Below are 23,850 nucleotides of genomic sequence, written 5' to 3' on the forward strand. Positions count from 1 at the left end.
AAAGAGTGAACAAAGAAACATTAGATAGCGGAACAATCTGCAAGCAAACATATTTCAGCTTCAGCCTGCAGCACACGTCATTCCGTCCAACTAACATTCCTTTCTAAGTGAAAACTTATCCAATTACATATAACACATAAACACACACACACACACACACACACATGTACTGCAGAACTAATGTAGTGTTACTTAGAATTTACTGCACACATAAGAAAATCTCTGCAGCAGTATTTTTTTTAGCTGAATATTTGGTTTAAAGTCGACAGTCGTAACGTCGTGTTTCTTCGTGGGACAAGGAGATAGGAACAAGTAGTACAATTGGAGTAAACTGTGATTTTTAATTAATTTAGATTGGGATAAATTCAGTTAAACAAAAGCCTGTAAAAATTATTCTAATTTTGGAATCTAATATTTTTTTATACTAAAATCGTTGCTAGAGGCTAGGATTTTCTCTTGTGTCGTGGGTGCGTGTACAGACATACAATTTCACATACACATCACACCCAGACCCGAAACAACAATTGTGACATAAAATAATATGTCAATCTTCTACCAAAATCAGGACATGGGCCATTAAACCAAGCTAATTCAATTCCGAAATTTGCAGAAGATATGCAACATGTCTGCACATCTCATAGAAACTGGGTCAGAGTCGCAGTATTTTTATACAGCCTACATAAATCTCTACCCTCCTTCCCTCCCATAAAGGTACTCTACAGAGTAGTATGTAAATGGAGTAATCACTCCAAGTATGCACCTGTACGTTTGTTTATGTTACAGGTAAATTTTGCTTGTGATTTTTATTTTGTCCGTATGTTGCTGAACATTAGTTCAGATGGTTTTGATGTTAATTGTAATGAACAATACACACTTGCTAATATATACTTTAAATGATAAATGATATTTATTTCTGTAAATAGGTTATAAAATTTATAACATTTATAATACTTTTACACGTCAATATTTCAAATAGCTAGATGAGGCCGGCATTTCCTATCCGACTACTCTGAGAAGAAATGCCGAAACAAACTCAGAGGTCATAGTCTCTTTTAAAGTCCAGACAAACTTTAGCAATAAATTATAATAAAAATGTTAATATACAGACTTGAAAGAATCAGATCTGTTCGACACACAACAACCAACTCAATATCTCGAAAACTCTCTTCACGTTTTCACAATAAACACTCAAAAGAATTCCAATTTCGAAACCCACCTCACAAAAACCTTTCCACACAGAAAAAAAAGCAAAACATTCCAATTCCAATTTTAAAACCACACATTGACGTTAGTAGTCCATTCATGTTATACTCTGTGGTATGGAAACAGAGTCCCTTAATCCCACGTGAGCCAACCGCCACACGACATCAGGTATCAATAATTCAGAACACAATCTGGCCTCTCTCGAATATTATTTTAATAAAACAGATTGTAATAAAAGACACGTACTTTGTTATTCTTGTTTTACAACACGAGCTGTTGGAGCTACATTTGTTATGGGTTACATACTTGGGTACTTAATTATGTAGTCTTGAGAACCCTTGAACAATATTTTGACCCTGGATTAACTACTTTCTGTAGACAATTTAGCCGTAATCGCAAAGCCGTTTAACAAGACTATGCACTGCTAATACGAAATGCCGCATTGATTTCTTTGGTTCATAATACCTAATGGTTAAAATCTCGCACAACCCTTTATATTCATATATCCGATGGATTTATTTTCAATATTCATCTATCTCTACTAAAAGTCAAAGACGCTACAGAGTATGAGGAAATCATTACATTCACACCGTTTTATTACATCTACCGCTGTCTGAAAGAGTGACATTATTGTTTTACTCTCCATATATTGCAACTGAATGCACAATCATGCTGTATACCTGTATATATTACGTATACTTGGTGCAGTAACCATACTCGATGCAGATACAGGTGAAGGCATTCATATGAGAAGATTACTGAACAGATTAATATGGTCAAGACTATAAGATATACGAGTATGTATAACTATATGAAGGTATTATCTAGAGGCACGGCAGTGCTCCCGCCAAGTTGTGCTCGAAACACACGTACCATCTTCTATTGGAACCATTATGATACATTTTCATTCCCCAATTTGAGAACTTCTGGATCTTTGAGTAAGCTATAATCACATACTTAAAATTCAAAATTTGAAGTCATTTAGATACAAAATTAAGCGAAAACAAAGTTTCGCATTTATATCTCTCAATTACCTTAGATTTGGCACGGATATAATTACTTTTTAGAGATGAACAAGCAGCTCCATCGAGACATAGCTACTTTTTTACATAATGTTTTGGATAAATGGTGAAGGAAAACATTGTTCCTCTAATAATAAGTCACTGCTGACCATAAGCCTCTTCTCGCACGGAATAGATCGAAAAGAAAAACACATAAGTTGGTCCCGATCATGGCCAAAACAAATGGACCTATGTCTTAATCACCTAAAGATTCCACCCTTAAAAACATATTAGATATTAGGAAAATGATATCCTGTTTATTGCCATATGGAACGAGCCTAACTCGCAGATAATGGGTTTAATAAATAACTGGCTAATGGTGCACCATACAATATACATGGCGTAAGATAAACATAACATTGTGATTTGTTATTATACAAGTATGTAGCTGTTATCTTACTAGTATTATAAATGTGAATGTTTGTAAGTTTGATACTCAATCAAAAACGTCAAAATGGCTGAAAAGATCGCGATGTAATTTGGAACAGAATTAGGTTATTGTCTGGAATTACACATAGGACACTTTTTATCCCACGGGACTGCGGGCAAAGCTGCTGGCACAAGCTATTGTTTTAAGTATTTACAAGTAATCTCTCTCAGGGGTAGTTCTACAGGCCGAAAATTCCAACCATATTAATTATAGGGTTTAGAATGTGTTCTGGATATTTTAACAGATATTTTAGGTGTCTTCCTTAATATATATTTTTAAACGGGTGAGCATTGAAACCACTATTTGTGGATCACACAAAGAGTTGCTTCAAGTGGGATGTAAACCCGCTACACGTTACGCGACAGCCGGTTACCTAGCCATCGCGCCAATAGCGCCGACAATTCCTTTTTCATAATTTAGGTATATTGATACCTACATTTTTGATCAAAATAATTATGTTTGTATCAAACAATTAATATTTTAATCAATAAACTGAATTTACTTTACACGCTCAATTGCAATCGTAAAAGCAAAACGAAGCTTAATTTCGAACCGATAACGGAATAATAAAATAATATTGCAGAATTTAATTAATTTGTGAAATAAATCAACACGGTCCGTATATTACTGATACATTTTATCTCCGCATTATGTAAAGTATTTGCATTTTAAATGAAAATGTAATGTTTATTTAATTACGATCGTTATTTCGGATCGTTTATGAAATATTGAATTGTTGGATCGTTATGTAGGATTATAAAAATAATTGAACCAATAGGTTGTGTTTTCACAACTGCAACTGCAAAAAAAAAACAAAGGCTGAGGTGAGCTTTAGATTCTGTGGGTTGTCTACAACCTTTGTGCTCCTTCAAGAGCCTTTTTAACATTGTAATGACCAAAAGTATTTAACTAGAGCCCTGCGTATCAAACTAGACACGTGTTTACTAGAAACGTAAGTGTGGGGAAGGGTGGAAGGAGCCATTCTTCAGCACGAATGGGTCGGCTCAACCGGAGTGATACCACGGCCTCACAGAAAACCAACGAGAAACAATGCTTGCTTGCTTGTGTTTCGTTGTGTGAGTAAGTTTACCGGAAACCCAATTACACTCCTTCCGAATCCCTGATTCCCCAACAGCCCTTAAACTGCTAACCCCAAAAGACCGGCAACGCACTTGTAAAGCCTCTGGTGTTTCGGTTATCCATGGGCGGTGGCGATTGCTTACCATCAGGTGTTCCGTCTCGTTTGACGACTTATACCATAAAAAATTACTCATGATTCCTTCTCTGTTACATTTATGCAATAAATAAATCCCGTCTTTAAAATCTACTTTATCACGATCATTACGATTAACGAACCAAACTTTCTCCTTTCAAGGAAGACGACGATGACGGCCACCTACTCATCAGTATGGAGGTGAAGAAGCATGACAAGCCTGGCAGCCTGTCCCCCGTGAAGCTATCCGTGAAGAGAGACAGTGGGGACGAAGGCAAGTCCTCGAGGTCCAGCAGTAAGAGTGAGAAGGAGTTAAGGCTACCACCAGAAAAGTCACCGAGTGAGGATGCCGCGTTAAGACGGGAGAGGAGACTCTCTAAAGCTAGTGATAGCTCGAAAGAGACTTTAGAAAGGTGAGTTGGAAGGAAAGAACGTTTGTGATTGATAAGGAAAACTTTTGCTATTTGATCCAATACGTAGTTTATAGTTTACCTTTTGTTTTACCTGTGTATTGCCAATACACAGTATCCTTGTGTAATTTTAGTTTGATGACTCTCTTTACTTAAATGCAACTCTGAATCCTAATAAAAAGACAATCGAGTTAATTCTAACATACCTTCATAATATATTAAAGGAAATATGCATCGAGAAAATTTAATCAAAAGTTCATATTCCATTTCGCTTACTATGCATTCGTAATAAAAATAAGTCAATAATAAACCTAAGAAGTAGGAAATTGCTTCACATATATTCTAACTTTATCGCATCGTATCTTTGTGATTGTTCCATATTTTGAATCAAATATGCAAGCACCAAACGCAAAGTAAAATGAGTAACGGCTTCATAAGCTCACTAACTTCTGCCAGCGACTTCACTCGCGTAGAATTTAAGAGATTTCTCTAAAGAATATCAGGATAAAAGATAGGCTATCTTACTTCCTGATAAGTAAACTATCCAATGGTGAAAGAATTTTTCAAAATGGTCCAGTAGTGTAATCCTATTCAATGCGAACGAACAACAATGAAACCTTTGCCCTTTATAAAATTTGTTAAAATAAAACGAAAAGCATTCTGCTATACTTGCAAGACAGGAGTGTCAGATCATGTTTAGTAAAACGGTATCTCCTTTGAAATATGCATCGATGCTTCTCCGCGCATCCTCAAAGCGTCTACCAAGAATATTTCAACTATAACCTAGATTTTAAAATTGGACTCAAAAGAACCAAGATGTCGGCCAAACAGTATAAAGTTCTCGTTCATTATGGCTGAAACATTTCCAAAGTGCATATCGTGTTACAGTTATGAAAAGTTTTAAGTGTTCCATTCAGCTTGATTTTATTGATGTTATACTGTGAAGTTTTGATAATTTACTGCTGAATGGAATTATTGTAATTTAGGAAAGATTTGTGATTTTGAATTACAGTGCCGCCTATCACATCAACAGCTTATTAATGTCAACTGCCGACCAAACCCTCTTCTCACACGGAGAAGGTTTGAGCATTAATCACCACGCTTGCTCAATGCAGATTGGCGATTTCAAACTTATAATTAGTTCAGGTTTCCTCACGATATTTTCCTTCACCGTTTGTCAGTGGTGTCTAAATAATATTAGAAAGTAGTAAAGTCACATTGGTACTTGCCGTTGGTAGATTTCGAACCCGCACTCTCATGCATGAAAAGTCTTAAACCTCTGGGCCACCACGACTTTACGCTACTTTACCCAAATGATAAACAAAAATTTTATCGTTGATAAAATGTTCACTGGTTGTCAATTTTTAAATTGAGTTATAATCAAATTGAGTAAAAGGTAGCCGATTGACTTAATATAAATAAAACGAAAATATACACCTACAGTAGGTAATTGACAAATCTCAATATACACGCTCTTTAACAAGCGATAAGCCCCGATAACGTCAATATAAACACAATACCTATAAAAAGGGGTCAAAAAGCCTTAATTGAGAGGTATCGTAATCCATCATGGCTGCCAGATGATCGATGACTTAGGTACTTAGTAGGTCCCTTAATAACGGCATGTTTCGTGACCAGAAATATTCGTAAACACGCAATCAGTTCGGTTAGATCTCGATGCCAAGTTTTAGTGCCAGTTTAACTTTATGATTTATTAGTTAACTACGGTAAGGATTTACTACTGTTCTCTGTTCAAAACAATGCGTTGAAAGTCACATACAATGGTTATAATTTATAGTCTGTATGGTTGTGGTTTCGGTTTCTTGGTGACATAAGACACAGATGGCATATGAGCACACATATATTATTATAACAAGTCTACCAATCAGTTTCTAATGAAGAAATTAGGTATTGTTGTTTCATCTTTTTTTTTCATGTGATTTAACCTAACTCCACAATAGGGTTTTTTTCTTGTTTCATCAGTGCGTTTATAAATATACAAATTCATATTATGCGCAAACCCATTGCGTTTCCGACCTTTTAATTAGGATTGGGCCTCCGATAACGTCACTTACACAGTGAAACAACGATTGCGTTATGCAAGCATTGTATCACGCGTATTTTCTGCAATGCCATGATAGGGCGAGGTCACAACACAGCGTCGCGTCGTAAAAATCTACGACGCCGCACAACACATCGTGAAAATTTTCGATGCGCTGACGCAACGTACAAATCTACAATGCGACGTCGCACTACCTGTTAGTTGGTTTTTTCCTAAGAGTTCCTAAAAGTAGGACCCGTATAGTGCGGTTCATGTCTCACTACTAACGAAACTGACGGTTAGTGTCTGGTCGTTGTCGTTGCATCATCGCATTGTATTGCTGTGCGACGACGTTTCTGCGATACGACGCTGCGACGCAGTGTTATGACCTCGCCCTTAGTACTCAGTTCAAACCGACCTATTCATGAAATAAGAGGTTCTAGTGTAATGTTTATAGATAGTGTAATGATACTTTAGAGGGTTTACTCGTTTAGTGGACTGTAATGGATGTCATCAAACATAAATGAAGACTTTAGTGCTAAGAATGAAGCTATCCCTTCATCAACGAACTAGACTAACGACGGTCTTTACTCTTGTAGGCATGTTATGACTCGCTCTGGTACGTGTAGTAAACCTTAAAAATACCTCATCTTATCAGCTCCCTAGAGACGTTCGTAAACGGCCCTGGTCATCATATAGTGGGTTATTTTTAACAGTGGTACTTAAATGTGCGTGTTTGTCGCAAGTGTGTAGATACCTAATACATGTTTTATGTACTTATATTTCGGACTTATAGTACATGCAACTGTAGTTTATTAAGTCGTAATAAGATGTGAGCAATGTATGGCTTATCCAAATAAAATTGATCGACTGCCACACTCCGAAACATTTACTTAAACTATTCCTTAGCAATAATTTGGACCGAAAACAATTGCTAAGGACTTAAGTAATTATAAAATGACTCTGAGTACGGCGGTAAGAATTTGATATTTAAGAACAGTTAAACATTCTCAATTTAAAATTTGTCAGCAATAAATATTGGCACACAACGTAAGCTCAAAATATTTTTGGAAAAATGGCCTACTAAAAATATTTCTCCAATGCACACTGAATCGTAAATTGCAGAACAAAAACTGCGCGCAATTTGTTTGCGAGCTGAAAGTGATCGCTCGCCGATTTGTCAGCGGCGACAAACACATACGGACATACGGGGAAATATTGCATGCTGAGCGTTGCTCATTGTCACAGCTGTTTACATATTCAAAAGGGAAAAATCGATAAGTTACAGCACAAACTCAAGGACACGGCGTCCACAAATAAAGTTCTCCAAGTATTCTTCCGCAGTGTTTGTTTAATATACGGTGGTATGTTACCTTTATTGTAACACGTTAATACCATAGTGAATGTTTTGAAGTTGAACATTTTGTATGCATCATAATATGACGAGTACCTTAATTCTTTATTAACACAACTATTGGTAGCAACAAAGCTTTGCTTAGGTATTTTTGTTGTTGTTTATAGGATCAGCAACTACGTGATCAATTTCAAGAATTCTTTCGCTATTGGAAATCTGGCTTTATCTCAATATTTTCATTGAATTGTAAGAGAAATCTTTTAATGTCAAACCGCAGAACTCTACTTAGTACTACGTAATGTCCGGATGCACCTCTGCCTACCCCTTTAGGGATAAAAGGCTTGATGTTGCACAAAAGGTAACTCACTATACATATAACACGTGACACACGTGCACCAACATAAGAAAGTAATCAAATAAACATTAAAATGCCGTTACCACCCGATTCCCAAAGCCACTAAACGTACAGGCACCTCAGATCAACCTACCCTTTTCTCTGAAATATGTTTTAACTTTATTGTTTTGGCATAAGGTCGAAAATTCAATGACAAAAACTTGTATAGCTTGACATGCGAGTGTACCTATATTATAGAATATCTGTTCATCCGTTAATTTTGTTCCCAGACAAGATTCCAAGTCCACATCACTGTCCAGTCCAAAGGTCTCCCGTAAATACTTCACGAACTGGCGCCAGGCATGTGACAAGACGAAGGATAAGACCAAGGAGCTGCTGAAACGCTGGAGGACACTGCCCGAGTCTGAGGGAGCTGAGTCACCGATGCAGGCCGCAGGGAACAGCGAGGACGATAAGCATCGAGGGTGGAGTGTCCACGTCTGGAGTGAGTACTACTATTACTTTTTTTTTAACACTCTATGATTTTCTCCTATGTCGTGGGTGTGTTTACAAACATACAAGTTCAAATACACATGACACCTAGACCCGAAACAACAATTTGTGGATCACACAAAGAGTTGCTCGGTGCGGAAATAGAACCCCCTACACGCTGCAGCCGGTTACCCAGCCATCGCGACAACCGTGCAGTCAAAGTTTATATTTTATATTGTTTTTGCAGTAGCATCATTTTGGATTAGGATGCTTCTTAATTTAATTTCATTGCCTGATTCACGAAACAGTAGTTTCAGTAAGTACTTTCCTACACTCCAAATTGTTTTCTCACATTTGTTATATTAAGTACTTGGGAATAATAACATTACCTACTGGTGAAAAGGGCTTATTTTGTACGCGAACATTTTCTTAGTATGTAATATGTTAATCATATCCAAGAGTTCAAAGACAATCTAAGCCTAAAGGTGGTTTTCCACCAGAGACGTAGCTATGCTGCGAATATGTAATAGCTAAGCTGTGAAACTATGTACCGTTGCCACTGATACTAAGCTGTGTGAGGAAGACGCGCAGCTTGAGAATGCAATGTATCTATAGTAGGGAAGAATGCTTCTTTGGAAGGATTCTTCCATAGCACGCATCTTTTCATGTAAAAAACATAGCTGTTTGGTGGACGCCAAACGCATCCACAACAACGTAGCATAGCACATCTATGGTGGAAAAGCACATTAAAAGGTCTAACCAATTAATGTTTGACGTATATTGTTGTACCAAAAAGATTTACACATATTCAACATGGTTCCAGCATACTCATAATTTATGTAGACATAACATATAGTACCTATGTACGGTTTTTACGTTAGCCAGAATGTCCCTTATAATAACTACATGTTATATTATAATGATTTTTAAAAAATAATGTCTACATAAATAACAATACAGCATATTTTCGTATTTTCTACACCAAAGCCAGACAAATATGTCCTTAAAAATAACAAGGGATAATCCTCGCATATCGAAAACAGGCACAATTTACGGAGGCACTTGACTTTCACAATCTATTCCAAAAGAAATATTTACATTGAATATCCCTATTTACTGGAAAATATATAACACTCAATGTGCCTTAAATAATGTATGCAAACCCTTTCATATTGGCATCAGACCTTCATTATTCCCTCGTAAAAGAAAACTACAAGATCCGGGCCATATTTTTTATGGTAACGTCCATATTATGAAGACGGCACTCCAAACTTATAGGAACCTCTTCACTACTTAAAGAAGAGTTAGTTTTCCACGGGTCGGTTGTCATAGTGGTCATTTGTAGACAGCAAGTCATTGATTGGCTGCAGGGTACCGGGACTCCGGTTTGAAGCAGGAGTAGGAACGAGGTGATTTTTGTGATTTTTGATGACGCGAGATCAAGCGATCTCGCGTCATCCAAGACAACAGAAGTCATTTGATGATTCCATCCCCCCTAAATTCATGAAGAACCGAGAAGTTATCACCTCTTTTTCAAAGCTGATTCTTTGTCTACGAATCTCTGATCAATGTTCGAATCATGTTTCGTCCGTGAAATTGTATTATTATGACCTCTGTAACAAACTACCGTGAAACAACTAGCCCCAGTCTCTCTTAATAGGGAAGAGCTTCATATTGTCCCGAGTAAAATGCAGAAACAATTTACGTAGGTCATTTTAGTTGAACAAAACCTTAACCACAGAACGAATTTTCGCAACAAAATTTCTAGAATATTTCTCTTTATTACTTTAGTAATTCCTGTTATAAAGGACAAAACGTGTTTTCCGAGCGCACACCAAAATATACCACAATTTAATAGGAAGTAAGTTTTAAACGAAAGTGGGTAACATTGTTAACATTAGTTTTAACTTTGGTCCGGGATATTGTTACGGAATTTTAACTAATGCAATGAACCGATCTGAATTTGAAAATTCTCTTAAAATTACCTCAGTTTCATCGTCGTACTCTCTTACCATAGATTCTACGCTTATTGCTTCTAAATTGATAAATTACAACTTATTTAAACCACCCTTAGTAAACTCCATCTAATATTTACACAAATAAATCTATGATAATCTAGTGCTGAACTCAGCATATTCTTCAAAACGCTGACACGTTCAATATGTATGAGAAATATGAAAGACACTATATTATGGACATGGACAATAGATATTCTGCTCAGGCTACGAATCTATACAATATTCTAGATGAAACATATTTCAGACCTTGCCTTAGTCTACCTATGCCTTAGGGAAGACAGGAGATGACGTAGGTATTTGTGGTTTGTCGAGACAATGCAACGAGCATCGAAATCCATTTAGTGGTTGAATCTAAGATTAGTTCGCTGCGGCATCGACGTGCCAATAGCCAGCTGTGTGTGAATTGTGGATATCTAGATGTGTGGCATGCTGAAACTAATTTATTATTATACATTACTATCTTTTACACCTACTATATTTGCAAAGAAAAAGTAATGATCGACCTATGCAGAAAAACCTTTAAAAAATACATCAGTACCTTCTATATAGGTAAACCTCTTATGACTTAATTTAAACCATATTTGTTGTCATTTTGGCTGAAAATATTGTTAGGTATTATGTTTGTTTTTTTTTTAATTTTCAGCTTTCGTTGAAATATTTAGTTGTCTTATGCTTTTGAGGACTAGTGATTCTTGTAGTTTTATTTAAATCATAATATGAGTTATCTCCATACTGTATAACATTTACAACAAATATTTAAAGAAATACGAGAAAAAGTAATAACATGATATCTACACAAAAAACACGACACATCAAATCTTCGTTCAATCTTAACGTGCAAGTAAGGACAAACAAACACACTATCTCATTAATAAATAATGCGTCCAATTTACCGGCTATACGCTTTATTCCATTGTATGCCAAAAACACCTCTTGTTTCACAAAATAAGGAATAAAAAGACTAAAATCTTCACGTATTTTGAATTTTTCACGTAAAATAAAAAGTGTCTGGAAATCATATATCTTTTTGTTGAAGATGAGAAACGTGGAATGTATGAATTTGCATGGCTTATAAGGCTTGCGTAGGAGGCAAACGTTTGGTAACAAAACAGGTATGAAACTATCTAGTTTGGCTTGACATTTGTAAATGGAAATCTATAAACTATTTATGGCAAGCGTTCCAAAAAATTGGTTACAATTGTAAAAATCGAGAATCTTTTCTATTTAAAAAATAAAACATTGCTCCCACACTAGAACATTACATTACCTGACATAATTATGCATGCACGAATGTGTGTGTGTGTTTGTTTCACATTATATTATGGTTTTTTATGGTGTAAGCCGGTAAACATGCAGACGGGCATCCGTCTGCATGGTCATCAGGTCATCCTGATGACACCCGATAGTCCATAAACGTTACAAGTGCGTTGTCAGCCTTTTGGGGTAAGGAATTTAAGGGTTGTTGGGGAATCAGGCATTGGAAAGGGGGGTAATTGGGCCACTGGTGATCTCACTTATACAACGAAATACAATGGCAAGTTTTTTGTACATACAGAATCTATAATGAGGCTGGACAATCATATCTAGAGGCTTTCTATTTCTTTGGCCACACATGTAAAGCCACGTGTAATAGCTCTAGTACTAAAACAAATAAAACGTGCCCTTTGATCGTGAACTTGGAAGATTCTTTGTCTCACGTTCTGGATTACTAAACAAAGCAAATATATGATAACGTATTTTCATTTCTTTATGTTTTCTACTACATATTATACTGTATATATGTACTTTATTTTCTGTGTTTCAAACAATTTATATACGGTTTTCTTGTAGTATTAGGTACATTGTTTTATGATCCCTTGAGGATTGCGAAAACACGAATCTTACGAGCATACGAAAAAAAAACGGTAAAAATAATATAGCAGGCAAGTGTTTCTATTTGTCTGTAAACGATTTCTTTTGTTTCAGTTAGTGCTTGTTTTGTTTGTGTTTATTTATGTTATATACGAAATTGTAAGTTGATTATTTTACTGAGAAAAACATAAGATCGTTTTTTAGTCCCCAAAGGAGTGGGTACAGGAGTAAATAATATGTAACACCAATTTTCAGAAAACAGAGTTCCAGCCGATTTTATTTATAAAATACTAGCTTCTGCCAGCGATTTCGCCCGCGTTTCCGTAGGATAAAAAGTATCCTAATCACTCAAGTCAGCTCTTATCATATCTGTATACCAAGTTTCATCAAAATCCGTTCAGTAGTTACAGCGTGATTGACGGACAAACATCCAAACAAACAAACTTTCATATTAATAATATTAAGGTGATTCCTTAAATCGTACCCTCTCAAATCATGATCTTCATAAATATCAATTTATAACCATTAAAGAAGACGCAATACAGTAACATTGCCGCACTTGTAGCGCTTCTGGTGTTTCGAATGCACATGTGCGGCGGCGATTGCTTACCATCAGGGGCCTTAGTCTGCTTACATAGCTCCGTCCCTCTTGCATTGCTCAGTGATCGACCATTCTGACACAATTGTAATAGGAGACTAAGGCCCCAGGTGATCCGTCTGCTCATTTACCGGCTTATACCATAAAAAATCCACACCCATAACCAATACTCCACTTACCTCTGCCTACCCTTTTACAAAACACCATAAAGATACCAATAAACACCGCTAATTAATTAACAATCATGCCTATATATACATCGCACGCCACATTTCACCCAAATCTCCTTTGACAAAAGCATTATATTATCAAAACGTACCCATGACACGCACTGCGCGCAAAATATGAAATCATACGATACTTGCCAACATTGTTTCGGCATTCATTTGCATTTATAACACTGATTAGCATATTTCAGCGGCAGTCGTCACTGAAATCTGTTCACTGAAATCATAGCAACAAGATATGTTTAATGGAATGTGTTATTTATTACGAGGGTGATTGTGTTCATTCTTGTGCTATAGTTTTTTTTTTTGGATCTGCCAGGTACTTCGGATCCACGAATAAACGAACGTATCTAAAAGTCGAACGAAATATAAACTGTCCACAGTTTAAAAACACTCGTTTAGTAATACATTTTTTTATACTCAATAGGCTGGCGTTATGCCCCCATCTGTTTAATAAGCGACAATTGGTAAGTTGATGATTATGATGAAACAACTTAAACGTTATTACATGAATACAGACAGTTAAGTGGTACACCGTTTCAATTTAGTTTTAACACTAACTACTTCAGCGAGGTTTTACTTACTCTGTTCTCGGTTCCTAATCATCGTTTGCAGCATTATGTTTTATATTACGATATGCCTTTTTCGATGAACAGACTATCAGACACAAAAATAATTATTCAATTCGAACCGATTTAGAGAGAGAGATTAGCATATTCAAAAGAACAAACTCGTTAGCTTTAAACATATTTTAGAGTTTATATAGTGTAGATTACAAAATATGTTTTATAAATTAAAAAATACAACTATATTGGTAACTATTCTACTGCATATCAAGCCATTCTTCCATTGGACAGACACCGCATTAAATGGATAGCCAGCCTTCTATTTCATCGCAGTGTTGGCGTGATAAATACCTCGACACGGGACGCCTCTCCATCTACCCAACGCGGCAATTTTGAATTTGATACCCCTTTTTTTTTTTTTTTTCAGGGTGGAAAATCATCCAATGACTTCTCCCGCCTTGGGCGAGGCGAGAGGGAGTGTCAGACTCTTACTGACTAAAAACCACCCCGTTCCTACTCCTGCCCGTCGAGCCGGAGCCCCGGTAAACCCGCTAGGTAGTCCGCAGCTCCGGATTAGGCATCTGTGGTGGTCTGATGGCTCTTTGAGGCGCGCGCAGAACGCGACGCGCCGCACGCACGGGTCTGGTTCTGGTCGGGCGGCGAGCTACCCTTGCTCGCCGTCCGCAGACCCGCACTTACGGTGGCCGGAGATCGTCGCGCGATCCCCGACGCCCGGAGTGTCTCTCGCGACGGCTGGGGCGTGAAGAGGTTCGTTCTCTCACGCGCCCCGCCTCCTCCTTAGCTAGCATGACTGCTTCGCAGAAGGAGGAGACGGCATCCCAGTCCCCCTCGCTACGCACCATGGCTATGTATCAGTGCCGGACGCGAGAGGGCGCCGTCGCCGACCACATCCCTGAGGACACGGCGGTGCTCAGCCCACGCAGGGCAGACCGCAAGCGTATGTTCGAACCGTGTCCTCCGGGCGGTCTTCGCAGTGATGACACCCGGGCGTTTCCTCCCGCCCAATCAGAAACAGGAACCTACCGAAGCTTCCATGTCCGGTAAGCACCTGCGTCAGGCGGTAGGTGAGGACGCCATGGCGCCTCTCTAGCCACTCCTCAAAGAGGGGACTTACCGCTGCAATGACAGCGAGCCCAGCCCTCGGTTGCGACAGTCGCTGTTGCCATTCCGCCATGAGATCGCGCCGGAGCTCATCCCGCCACGCACTAATCTGGCGCGGCAGTGGAGTTTCGCCCCGGCGACGCGCGTCGGCGCGCAAACTAAAGACGCGCGCGAGCACCTTCGCCTCCAAATCCCACGGCGGGAGTCCGGCAAGGAGGTTAGCCGCCTCTCCGGAGATCGTGCGATATCCGCGGATCACCCGGATGGCCATGACCCTCTGCGACGTGAGCAGCGCCCGAGCTGGTCGCCGCATCAGGGTCGGCGCCCACACAGGGGCTCCGTAGAGGGCCATGGACCGCACGATCCCCGCGTACAACCTCCGGCAGGAGGCATTTGGCCCCCCGAGGTTGGGCAGGAGCCGCTTAAGTGCAGCCCCCGTCCGTTCCAACTTAATTTGATACCCCTGCCGGCAACATTTTTGATAAAAGTCGACCACCCAGTAAATATTACAGTAAATATTAAGATTGCACCTTTGGAACCACTGGAATAACCGGATTGAACAAATTAGCTTAATTATGGCAACTTGGCCATGAATGTAATGTCGTTGTCTGAAAGGCTATCTCTAAAAGCTAACTTGACTAACTTGTTGTTAACGCTAAATCATAAAAAAATAACTTACGGAGATTAATCGACTGCACCGTTGGCGCGTTGGCTGGGCAACTGGCTGCTGTGCAACATATAGCGGGTTCGATTCCCGCACGGAGCAACTCTTTGTGTGATCCACAAATTGTTGTTTCTGGTCTGGGTGTCATGTGCATGTGAAATGGTATGTTTGTAAACGCACCCAAGACACAGGAGAAAACCTTAACGTGGGGCAACAATAAAAAAAAAATATGTTGACCAGGTAGCTGTTGAAGATACACACCCTCCACTTCTCTGTACATTCACTGTGATGGGTTCCCACATAGCCCATACCTACCCTTAATACAAGGCCAGGAAGTTTGCCCTTTGTACTACGTTAAGTTGGAAAACAATTAACTCGACCTCTCTCCACCTGCCTTATCATCAATCACTGCTACCTTCGCCCTCCCAACGATTGTCCTCTACCTCCCATGTTCTTTGACCAGTACAATAACTCTTGTTAAATTAATGCAATTGATGTGATTTGGAAATGGAAATATCTATAGAAGTTATCGACCTATCTAGAAACCATTGGGGGAGGCCCATACTCAGCAGTAGACGTCCAATGACTGATAGGATGATGATGATGTAATTTGATTCCAAGCGCTATTGGCATTTGCTTGAAGTCTAGCGAGTAGTCTGGAATTGTGTCTAGTATGTAGCAACAGACTGAACTCTTAAAACTGCTGTTTAGTCTTCAAATGTGGATATTATGACAAAATCCTTCTTATGTTGAGGTGGTTCATAGTCTGATAGTGGCCTTTTGATGTGATATGGCTCATCTAACATTATATGAGACACCTGACATTATAAGGAGAAAATCCTAGTGTGGGGCAAGAATTAAAAAAAATGAATAACAAATCCGGTGAAAACTAGGTGCTACATTTAATACAACTCTACCTAAAGGGTATAAAAAACGTAATATTATGTAAGTTATGTAATAAATAAGGATTCCTTTCTTTCAGACCTGCCTTATAATCTTATCTAACGACGTGACGTCACCAGTTTTCTGACGTAACGTGTAGTTAACTAATGCGTAGACGTCACACTGACAGGTTGATAAAATATGGCCGATACTTACTTTCTGCTGCTTGGCAACTTGATCTTAGTCAAATATTTGATATCTTTATTGCAAGAAAGATACCTAAAATATAGAGAAAGAACTGTTTGCAGAGTGGTAAATCACTGTCGCTAGATGCATGTTGTTTATTCAAGGCTTCACCTGAAATAAGTAAGTTAGATAATAATGCGAATAAATTGATTGCATAGCTACATCGTGAGGAAACCTGAACCTATAACTTTATAATAATAAGTTTGAAATCGCCAACCCGCATTGAGCAACCGTGGTGATTAATGTTCAAACCTTCTACATGTGAGAAGAGGCCTTTGGTCTGCAGTGGCCTACGTACGTATAAATAAGTAATTATAGGCTGTTGATGATAGCTACATTGAGGTTTAGTTATTATTTATTATACAATCTCATTTTAGCTTCAATTACACATCTGGTAATAACAGTCACACTGAAATCAATTTCTTTAGACAAAGGCGTTACAAACAGGTCATTAACTTTCAATCTGACAGAAAAATTGATATCAATAATAGAATCGTCAGTCAGTTACCAGAATTAAATTTTATCCTTCGTGTGACTTCCAATTTCTTCAGAGGTAAATTGAATGTCAATCGCAATCGGAAATTGACACGATTCCTGATATTCCTGATAAAGCAATTTCGGAAAATCTGTTGTCAGGTAATTCTTCTTAAAGAGCGTTCAATCATTTGCGTATTTTTAATTAATTTCTGTACCGGTTAAGACCGGTAAGCTAAGGGTTATAAATAGTTTAGATGGTAGGTAGTAGTGGTTGCTAACTGATAAAATTGTTGGGTCAATAAGAAGACGGACTATCGGTACCTATGTATCGATATTTCCAAATGCTAAACTTAACTAAAATTACTATTAAGGTATTTTAACTCCAAACCAACCATTATGACTCAGAACCAATTCTAAATACACGGTTGGCGCGTTGACTGGGCAATCGGCTGCCGCTAAACGTGTAACGGATTCGATTCCTGCACGGAGCAACTCTTTGAGTGATCCACAAATTGTTGTTTAGGGTCTGGGTATGATTGTGAACTTGTATGTTTGTAAACGCACCCAAGACACTGAAGAAACTTCAAATGTGGGGCAACATTTAAAAAAAACTCCCTAACAGAAACCCCACATTGACACTTAGGAAATCGGGAACATCTTACCACACATCACATAACCACGCAATGGCGACATTAAAAATGATACCGGTTACTTTAACCCCCAGCTACATAGGCAAGTAATAAAACCTCCCCATACCGGTAGCGGCACATACCTCCGATAACGTTAATAGCTGAAACCATTCAATAAATGTAGTCTAACCACATCTAATGTATATAAACACTGAGTCAAATTTCATTTTTGAACTTTGCTGGTGGTAGAATACGTAAATATGTAAGTGATTATTATGAGATTTTTTTAAGGGGGAAAATCTTCAAATTTCTTCTCCGCCTAGGGTGAGGCGAAAGGGAGTGTCAGACTTTTACTGACTAAAAACCACATCGTTTTTACTCCTGCTTTTTGAGCCGGAGTCATTAAATCCGGTCGGACATTACACTATTAGTACCATCTGTGGTGGTCTGATGGTCCTTTGAGGCGCGCGCGGAACGCAATGTGCCGTACACTATTGTTCGATAATGAGTACTACTATACATAGGTAGTAACGAACTTTTCCAAGACTCCGACTTTTATCAATAATGTTAAGAAGAAATAAAAAAAAAATTACGCAATAAAACTATGAATTAAAAACTTTGTAAACTCAGTAGTTACACACCTAAGTAATTTATTTTATGTTCCATGCGGGAATCGTACTAGTGGCTTAGTTAAATACTTTTAACGTACAACATATAACAACATAGGTAGCAATATTACCAAAATCTTTTGAGGCAACTTGCTAGCCTTTACGCTCCGCGCTGGTCACTCAAAGGATGGAAAGGTACAGAAAATTTGAAAATTCCTCAAACATTTTTGGTTTACACAAAGCATTTTCTCAGCCTACTTTAAACATAAAATCCATTATTGCTAATAAAATTTGAAGGAAATAAGGAGTGAAGTGTTAGATTAAATTTTCTAAAAGGAATATCAATTTTCTCTCGTGAATTTAATCCGTTCATTCGATTATGACCGGGTTCATTCACCGGCGCGTCCACTGAACGTAAATTGAAATCATTGAGCTTCTTCGTATTACCATTGTTATAATTGAATGTTGCTAGGTGGCAATTTAAATGTTCTTGTGGTAGAAGAAAGATTGGATTCTTGTCTAGAGCCTTGTAAGCTTAAACACGACACATTTTAGACTAGATAGCTAATCCCCATTATGTTATTTCTATACCGACAGCGACACCTGCGTAGTCTTCGCATAGTAAGCCGTTTTCTGTAATACGCTTAGCACGTGTCAACGTACGACGTTTGTTCAACAGAATTATCGATGACTTTCGTGGAATAGCTAAATATATTCGTGGTATAATAACACAAATCAGCGTGGGTTCGTCACGTCACGACAAATCGATTGTCACCTACTTCTGTCGCACAGCGCACACTAATGGCGGCCGAGCCTCTTGTTTGCATTACAGTTCCCACCTACTTACACCACTACAAACAAAACGCTAAGAGCTCACAGTGTGCCCATATTAATCCACTTGGTCCAACATACCCGAAATGCAACGAATTCCGGATTTTGCGGTCGCCTTTAAGCCCCAAATTGAGCCCCAATTCTGAACCTAAAGCCCCTATTCTCTGGATTAAACTGCAATTTCCTGAACTTAGTAACAATACTTCGAATTAAGTAGCACTTTCCCGATTTAAGCCACAAATGTATGGCTTAAGTGCGGTTTGGGAAAAAATTCCACAGTCCTGCCCACAAAGCCACAATTTTCGGAATAAGCCGCACTTGAAGTGAAAATTGAAATTGGTTTTCAGTGAAGTTGGTAGTCGAAGCTAATGGATCGTCGAATGTCGAATGTGTGAAGATGATTTTATTAAGAACTATATTAAAGTTATCTGCCTCGCCACATCTGCCGACTTTTATAAATCGTTATAGCCATTACCTACCATATAAATGTTTTAGTAGAATGACTTCACTATACGTATAAGTATAAAGAAAAATAGACCAGTAATTCAAACAAAATCGCAATGAATTAATTTATAATTCAAACAGTTATTTTTCACACATTACATACGTAGACCTGACCAAAGTTCATACAAATGTTTGCATTGGTGACTTTACTTTTTGGAAGTTATTAGAATCGTTTTAGAAGCTATATTTTTACAACTCCATGTATTAATCTGTGTACTCTGTAAATGTTTGATTGTAAATGCCTCTTTGAATTCAATAAACATTTTTTTATACATAGACCTAACACAAAAACAATGGCACAGCTCCCAGCATATTTCAAAAACACCCCAATCATCTTTCCGCGCGTATACTCGAGTGTGAAATTCCATTAAACGTTCAAACAACACCGAACGGGCAGGGAACTCCATTTTAATTCGGTAAAGCCAATGTAAAGCTATTAAAATTATCACTTATGTAACCTCTAAACAGGATATAAACACATTTTATTACAAGGAGGTTGTAAGCCAACAAAATAAAGGCTGGTTATGCGCATGGAGTATACATATAAAGAGTACTATCTTGATTAAAAAAAAAGTATTCGGAAAAATCTATTGAAATAAACATATCACATACCTAAGCTAAAAGAAAGCACCCTACTCTTTCCTCAAGTGTCTTAAGAGCCGATTAAGGGACTTAACATTTAATTTGGGTAGAGATCGGGCTACACCCTCTGATAAACTTGTAACTTCAGCTATCACCAACCCTCTTGTCAAATGGAGAGTTTATGGCAAATCCATAGACTATGATCAATTTTCTGGCAAGCATGGACATGGAACGACAAGCATGGCATGGAATGCCTACAGTACGTATATTAAAAAGTACGTTACAGTAGTTGAAGTAATTGATAGCATAGTAAACAAAGTTATAACACTACATACAGTACTCTTGCTACAGTAGTAAGCCATCTAATCAAAGCAGTTTGATGAGAATAGAATAGAAAAAAAGTCTTGTACATCACAAAAACCACAAACGGTAAATAGAAATAGATAGTACAGTGGGCGGTTTTATCACTAAAAGCGGTCTCTTACAGAAAACCTTTGGATAGATAAGCAGTAAAGGAGAACATGAGGGGACATGGATAAATACTTTTTCACATTGATTCATAAAACATAGTACTCCATATCTCCATCCATGGCTACATGGAGCATAATATGGTGACGTCAGTACCCGTGTCGTTTTACATACACCCTTTATTTACTCCCCCATAGAAAAGATGGATCCCTTTGAATTTTGTTGGCAATACACGGCAGAGACCCTTTTAGGGAATGGCCGAGATTTTTAGTTTTATTTACCCTTTTGTCAAACTAAAAATGAACTGTTGTTATTCATCGCTTTTGGCTTTTTATTTATACTTTTTTGTTTTGTTAAGGAATTGTGAGTACATTTTGCTAATTGTGTTACGTTATAGGCATCATATAACACAAAGCATAAGCTTACTGCCCTGTACATAATTGAAATCGGAAGACGCATTAATATATGGAATACGCATTAATAACTCGGCTGATTTAGGAATCAAACCCGTAGGTCCATTATCTTGCCCAAAGACCTCGAGATTATCCGACCGACAGTTAACAATTTACTTTAACTTCAGATAATAACAAATGTGAATGTAATATAATAAAAAGTGCTGAAAATCAGCGCCATGACACAAGCCGTCGTGTCTGGGCTATGGCATTTTAGTTGAGCACTGGCCCTTTTGCGCCTTGTTTCTTATTTATTTACTTTTAAATTTATTCACCTTGTTTTGCGTACATTATTTTATGACCGTACAAATAAAATCTATACACGGGGACTTGTAATTGGCTTTCTGGTGACTATTGCCTCCTTTTTTTATTAAATTTTTGTTAGCTATAAATCCTCCACGTACTAAATAAATAAATAAACTGTTTTTCTTGCTTCTACATTTCATTTTTTTTTCTGTGGATGCTTACCTTAAAATAACAACTCTTTTCTCCTCAGTTTTGTAAAGAAACCAACGTAATAAAGATTAAAAAGTACTTAGAATTTCAATATTGTATCCAATCAGAGCTGCTACTGTTGCCATCGTCCAAGATCCTTGTATCCACAATAGTCCATTGAACGAACTCTTCTCTTCAAAGAGCTGTCGCTATTGTTACATTTGCAAATGGATTTCCAATAAGAGTATAGTATTGTCCGGATTTTAATAAACTTGGATATACAAGTGATTTCGAAATCAAATCTTGAGACAACCAAAGCATTATTCGGTTTTAAATTTCCTAAACATTAATTAATTCTGCACGACATTACACACAGTCGAAATTCCGTCTTATTTTCGTCTTAGGTTTATCCTCTAAAATATACTGCGTTTAAAAACCAACTTCAAAAAATTAAAAACAAACAAAAAATAAAATCTAAAAAGCAAAAAATTACTGTTACAGGTACTAACAGGTTATCCACCCACTGATAGGTTAGAAGCCATAAAATTGTAGGTGTGATCTAATTAAGGGAGAGATCTACAATTTTCGAAAGTTCCCCGGATTTCATCATCCTATCACCATTTGGTGAGAATGGAAACCTCTCAGGAGTGTAACCTTTACAACAAAAAAAGAATTTTGAAAATCGGTCCACAATTGGCGGAGTAATCGTTGAACAAATAACAAAAAAGAAACAAACATCCGAACTTAGTACCTCCTCTTGTTTTTGAAGTCGGTAAAAAATATATCATTATTTATTTAAACACATTTTCACAATAAGTATAAAAACGCGATCAACGTCTCAAATGCCTTAGTTATTTACGGTCGCATGATTTGTAGGAATTACCACTGTGACGTAGAAATTAGCACTGGACTTCTAATTGCTGGGTGTGGTTTGTAAGCAAGTATTTATCAAGAACATCTGTTTATACTTTTAGGTAAACAGCAGCGTCACGCCTTTATCTCCGAAAAGGTAGGCAGAGGTGCACATTACGGCCCGTAATGCCACTATACAATGTACACCCACTTTTCACCATTTCTATTATAAGTCCTATGTAATATAAGCCTATTGCCATATACTGGACCTATTTTTTTAGAAAAACAATTGCTTTAAAAAGTACCACAATACAGAAAATTCTGAGCAAGGTGCCATGTTCATATATCTGTGTAAACACAGTTAGCTCTTGATACACATTCCTAGCAAATAAATTATTTGAATGTGATCTTTCCCTTCCCTATACTTAGAAAAGCAAACCAACCTTACCATAAATAACTATATGAAAAAAGAAATAAAAAATATTACATTACATACAAAATAAAAAGCATAAGTACTTACAAACTACTTAACTACATCCGCTAAACTTGAAAAAAAAGTTAATACGCATCATATAACTTTCAATGACAATATTAAAAAAATATTTTATCGCCTCCCTGAAAACTCTTACCTCCTTGCTTCCGTGAGCGAGGACACTCCAATTTTAATAACGTTTGAAACTTTATCCTCTGTCACCCTATTTATATTGGAGGTAGATTCTCGATAATTTTAATTAGATATTGTCCTCCAATTATTTATTCGATTGGACACCTATTTAAAGCATGAAATACTAGTTTTCCCTTACGATATTACCCTATGTGGAATTCAGAACATTTGTTTCAAGTAACAGACTACCTCTAGCGAGTTTATTGGGGCTCCGGCTCGAAAAGCAGGAGTAGGAACGCCTAGCCTCGCCCAAGGCGGCATAATTCATTGGATGGTTTTACCCCTAGAAAAAAAAAACCACCCAATCCTGGGCTTATACATCTCTCCGAAGGATGGGACCAGTAACTTAACAGTATAAGTTTTTAAACTGACATGGTCACTAACACTATTATTAGAACTTATGACGGGATATTTACCATGTTTATTTATACCACGCCATGATCACGGATTAATCCGTGATCATGGCGCTTGCAACAGTGCCGAAATATCGGAAACTCACCAAATTCAATAAACATGGTAAATATCCCGTCATAAGTTCTTATAATAACTTAACAGTAATCACCAAGCCGCTTGCCAAGAGTGAGAATTAGGTATATGGCACACCCCTTCTTAAAAAAAGCTCTTTACACATGTACA

At 37.6% G+C, this 23,850-nt stretch overlaps 1 protein-coding gene across 1 annotated transcript in view; it reads left to right on the forward strand.

Moving 5' to 3' along the window:
• LOC118278020 (uncharacterized) overlaps positions 1–23,850 on the forward strand; it is a 94,666-nt gene that overhangs the window by 56,140 nt on the left and 14,676 nt on the right. Inside the window, exons 2-3 of the mRNA XM_035597074.2 lie at positions 4,070–4,320; positions 8,337–8,551. Coding sequence (XP_035452967.1) covers positions 4,103–4,320; positions 8,337–8,551 — 433 coding nt within the window. The 5' untranslated portion in view covers positions 4,070–4,102. The remainder of the gene's footprint in view (positions 1–4,069; positions 4,321–8,336; positions 8,552–23,850) is intronic.

The sequence above is a fragment of the Spodoptera frugiperda genome, chromosome 18, assembly GCF_023101765.2.
Source record: "Spodoptera frugiperda isolate SF20-4 chromosome 18, AGI-APGP_CSIRO_Sfru_2.0, whole genome shotgun sequence".
Classification (NCBI taxonomy): Eukaryota; Metazoa; Arthropoda; class Insecta; order Lepidoptera; family Noctuidae; genus Spodoptera; species Spodoptera frugiperda.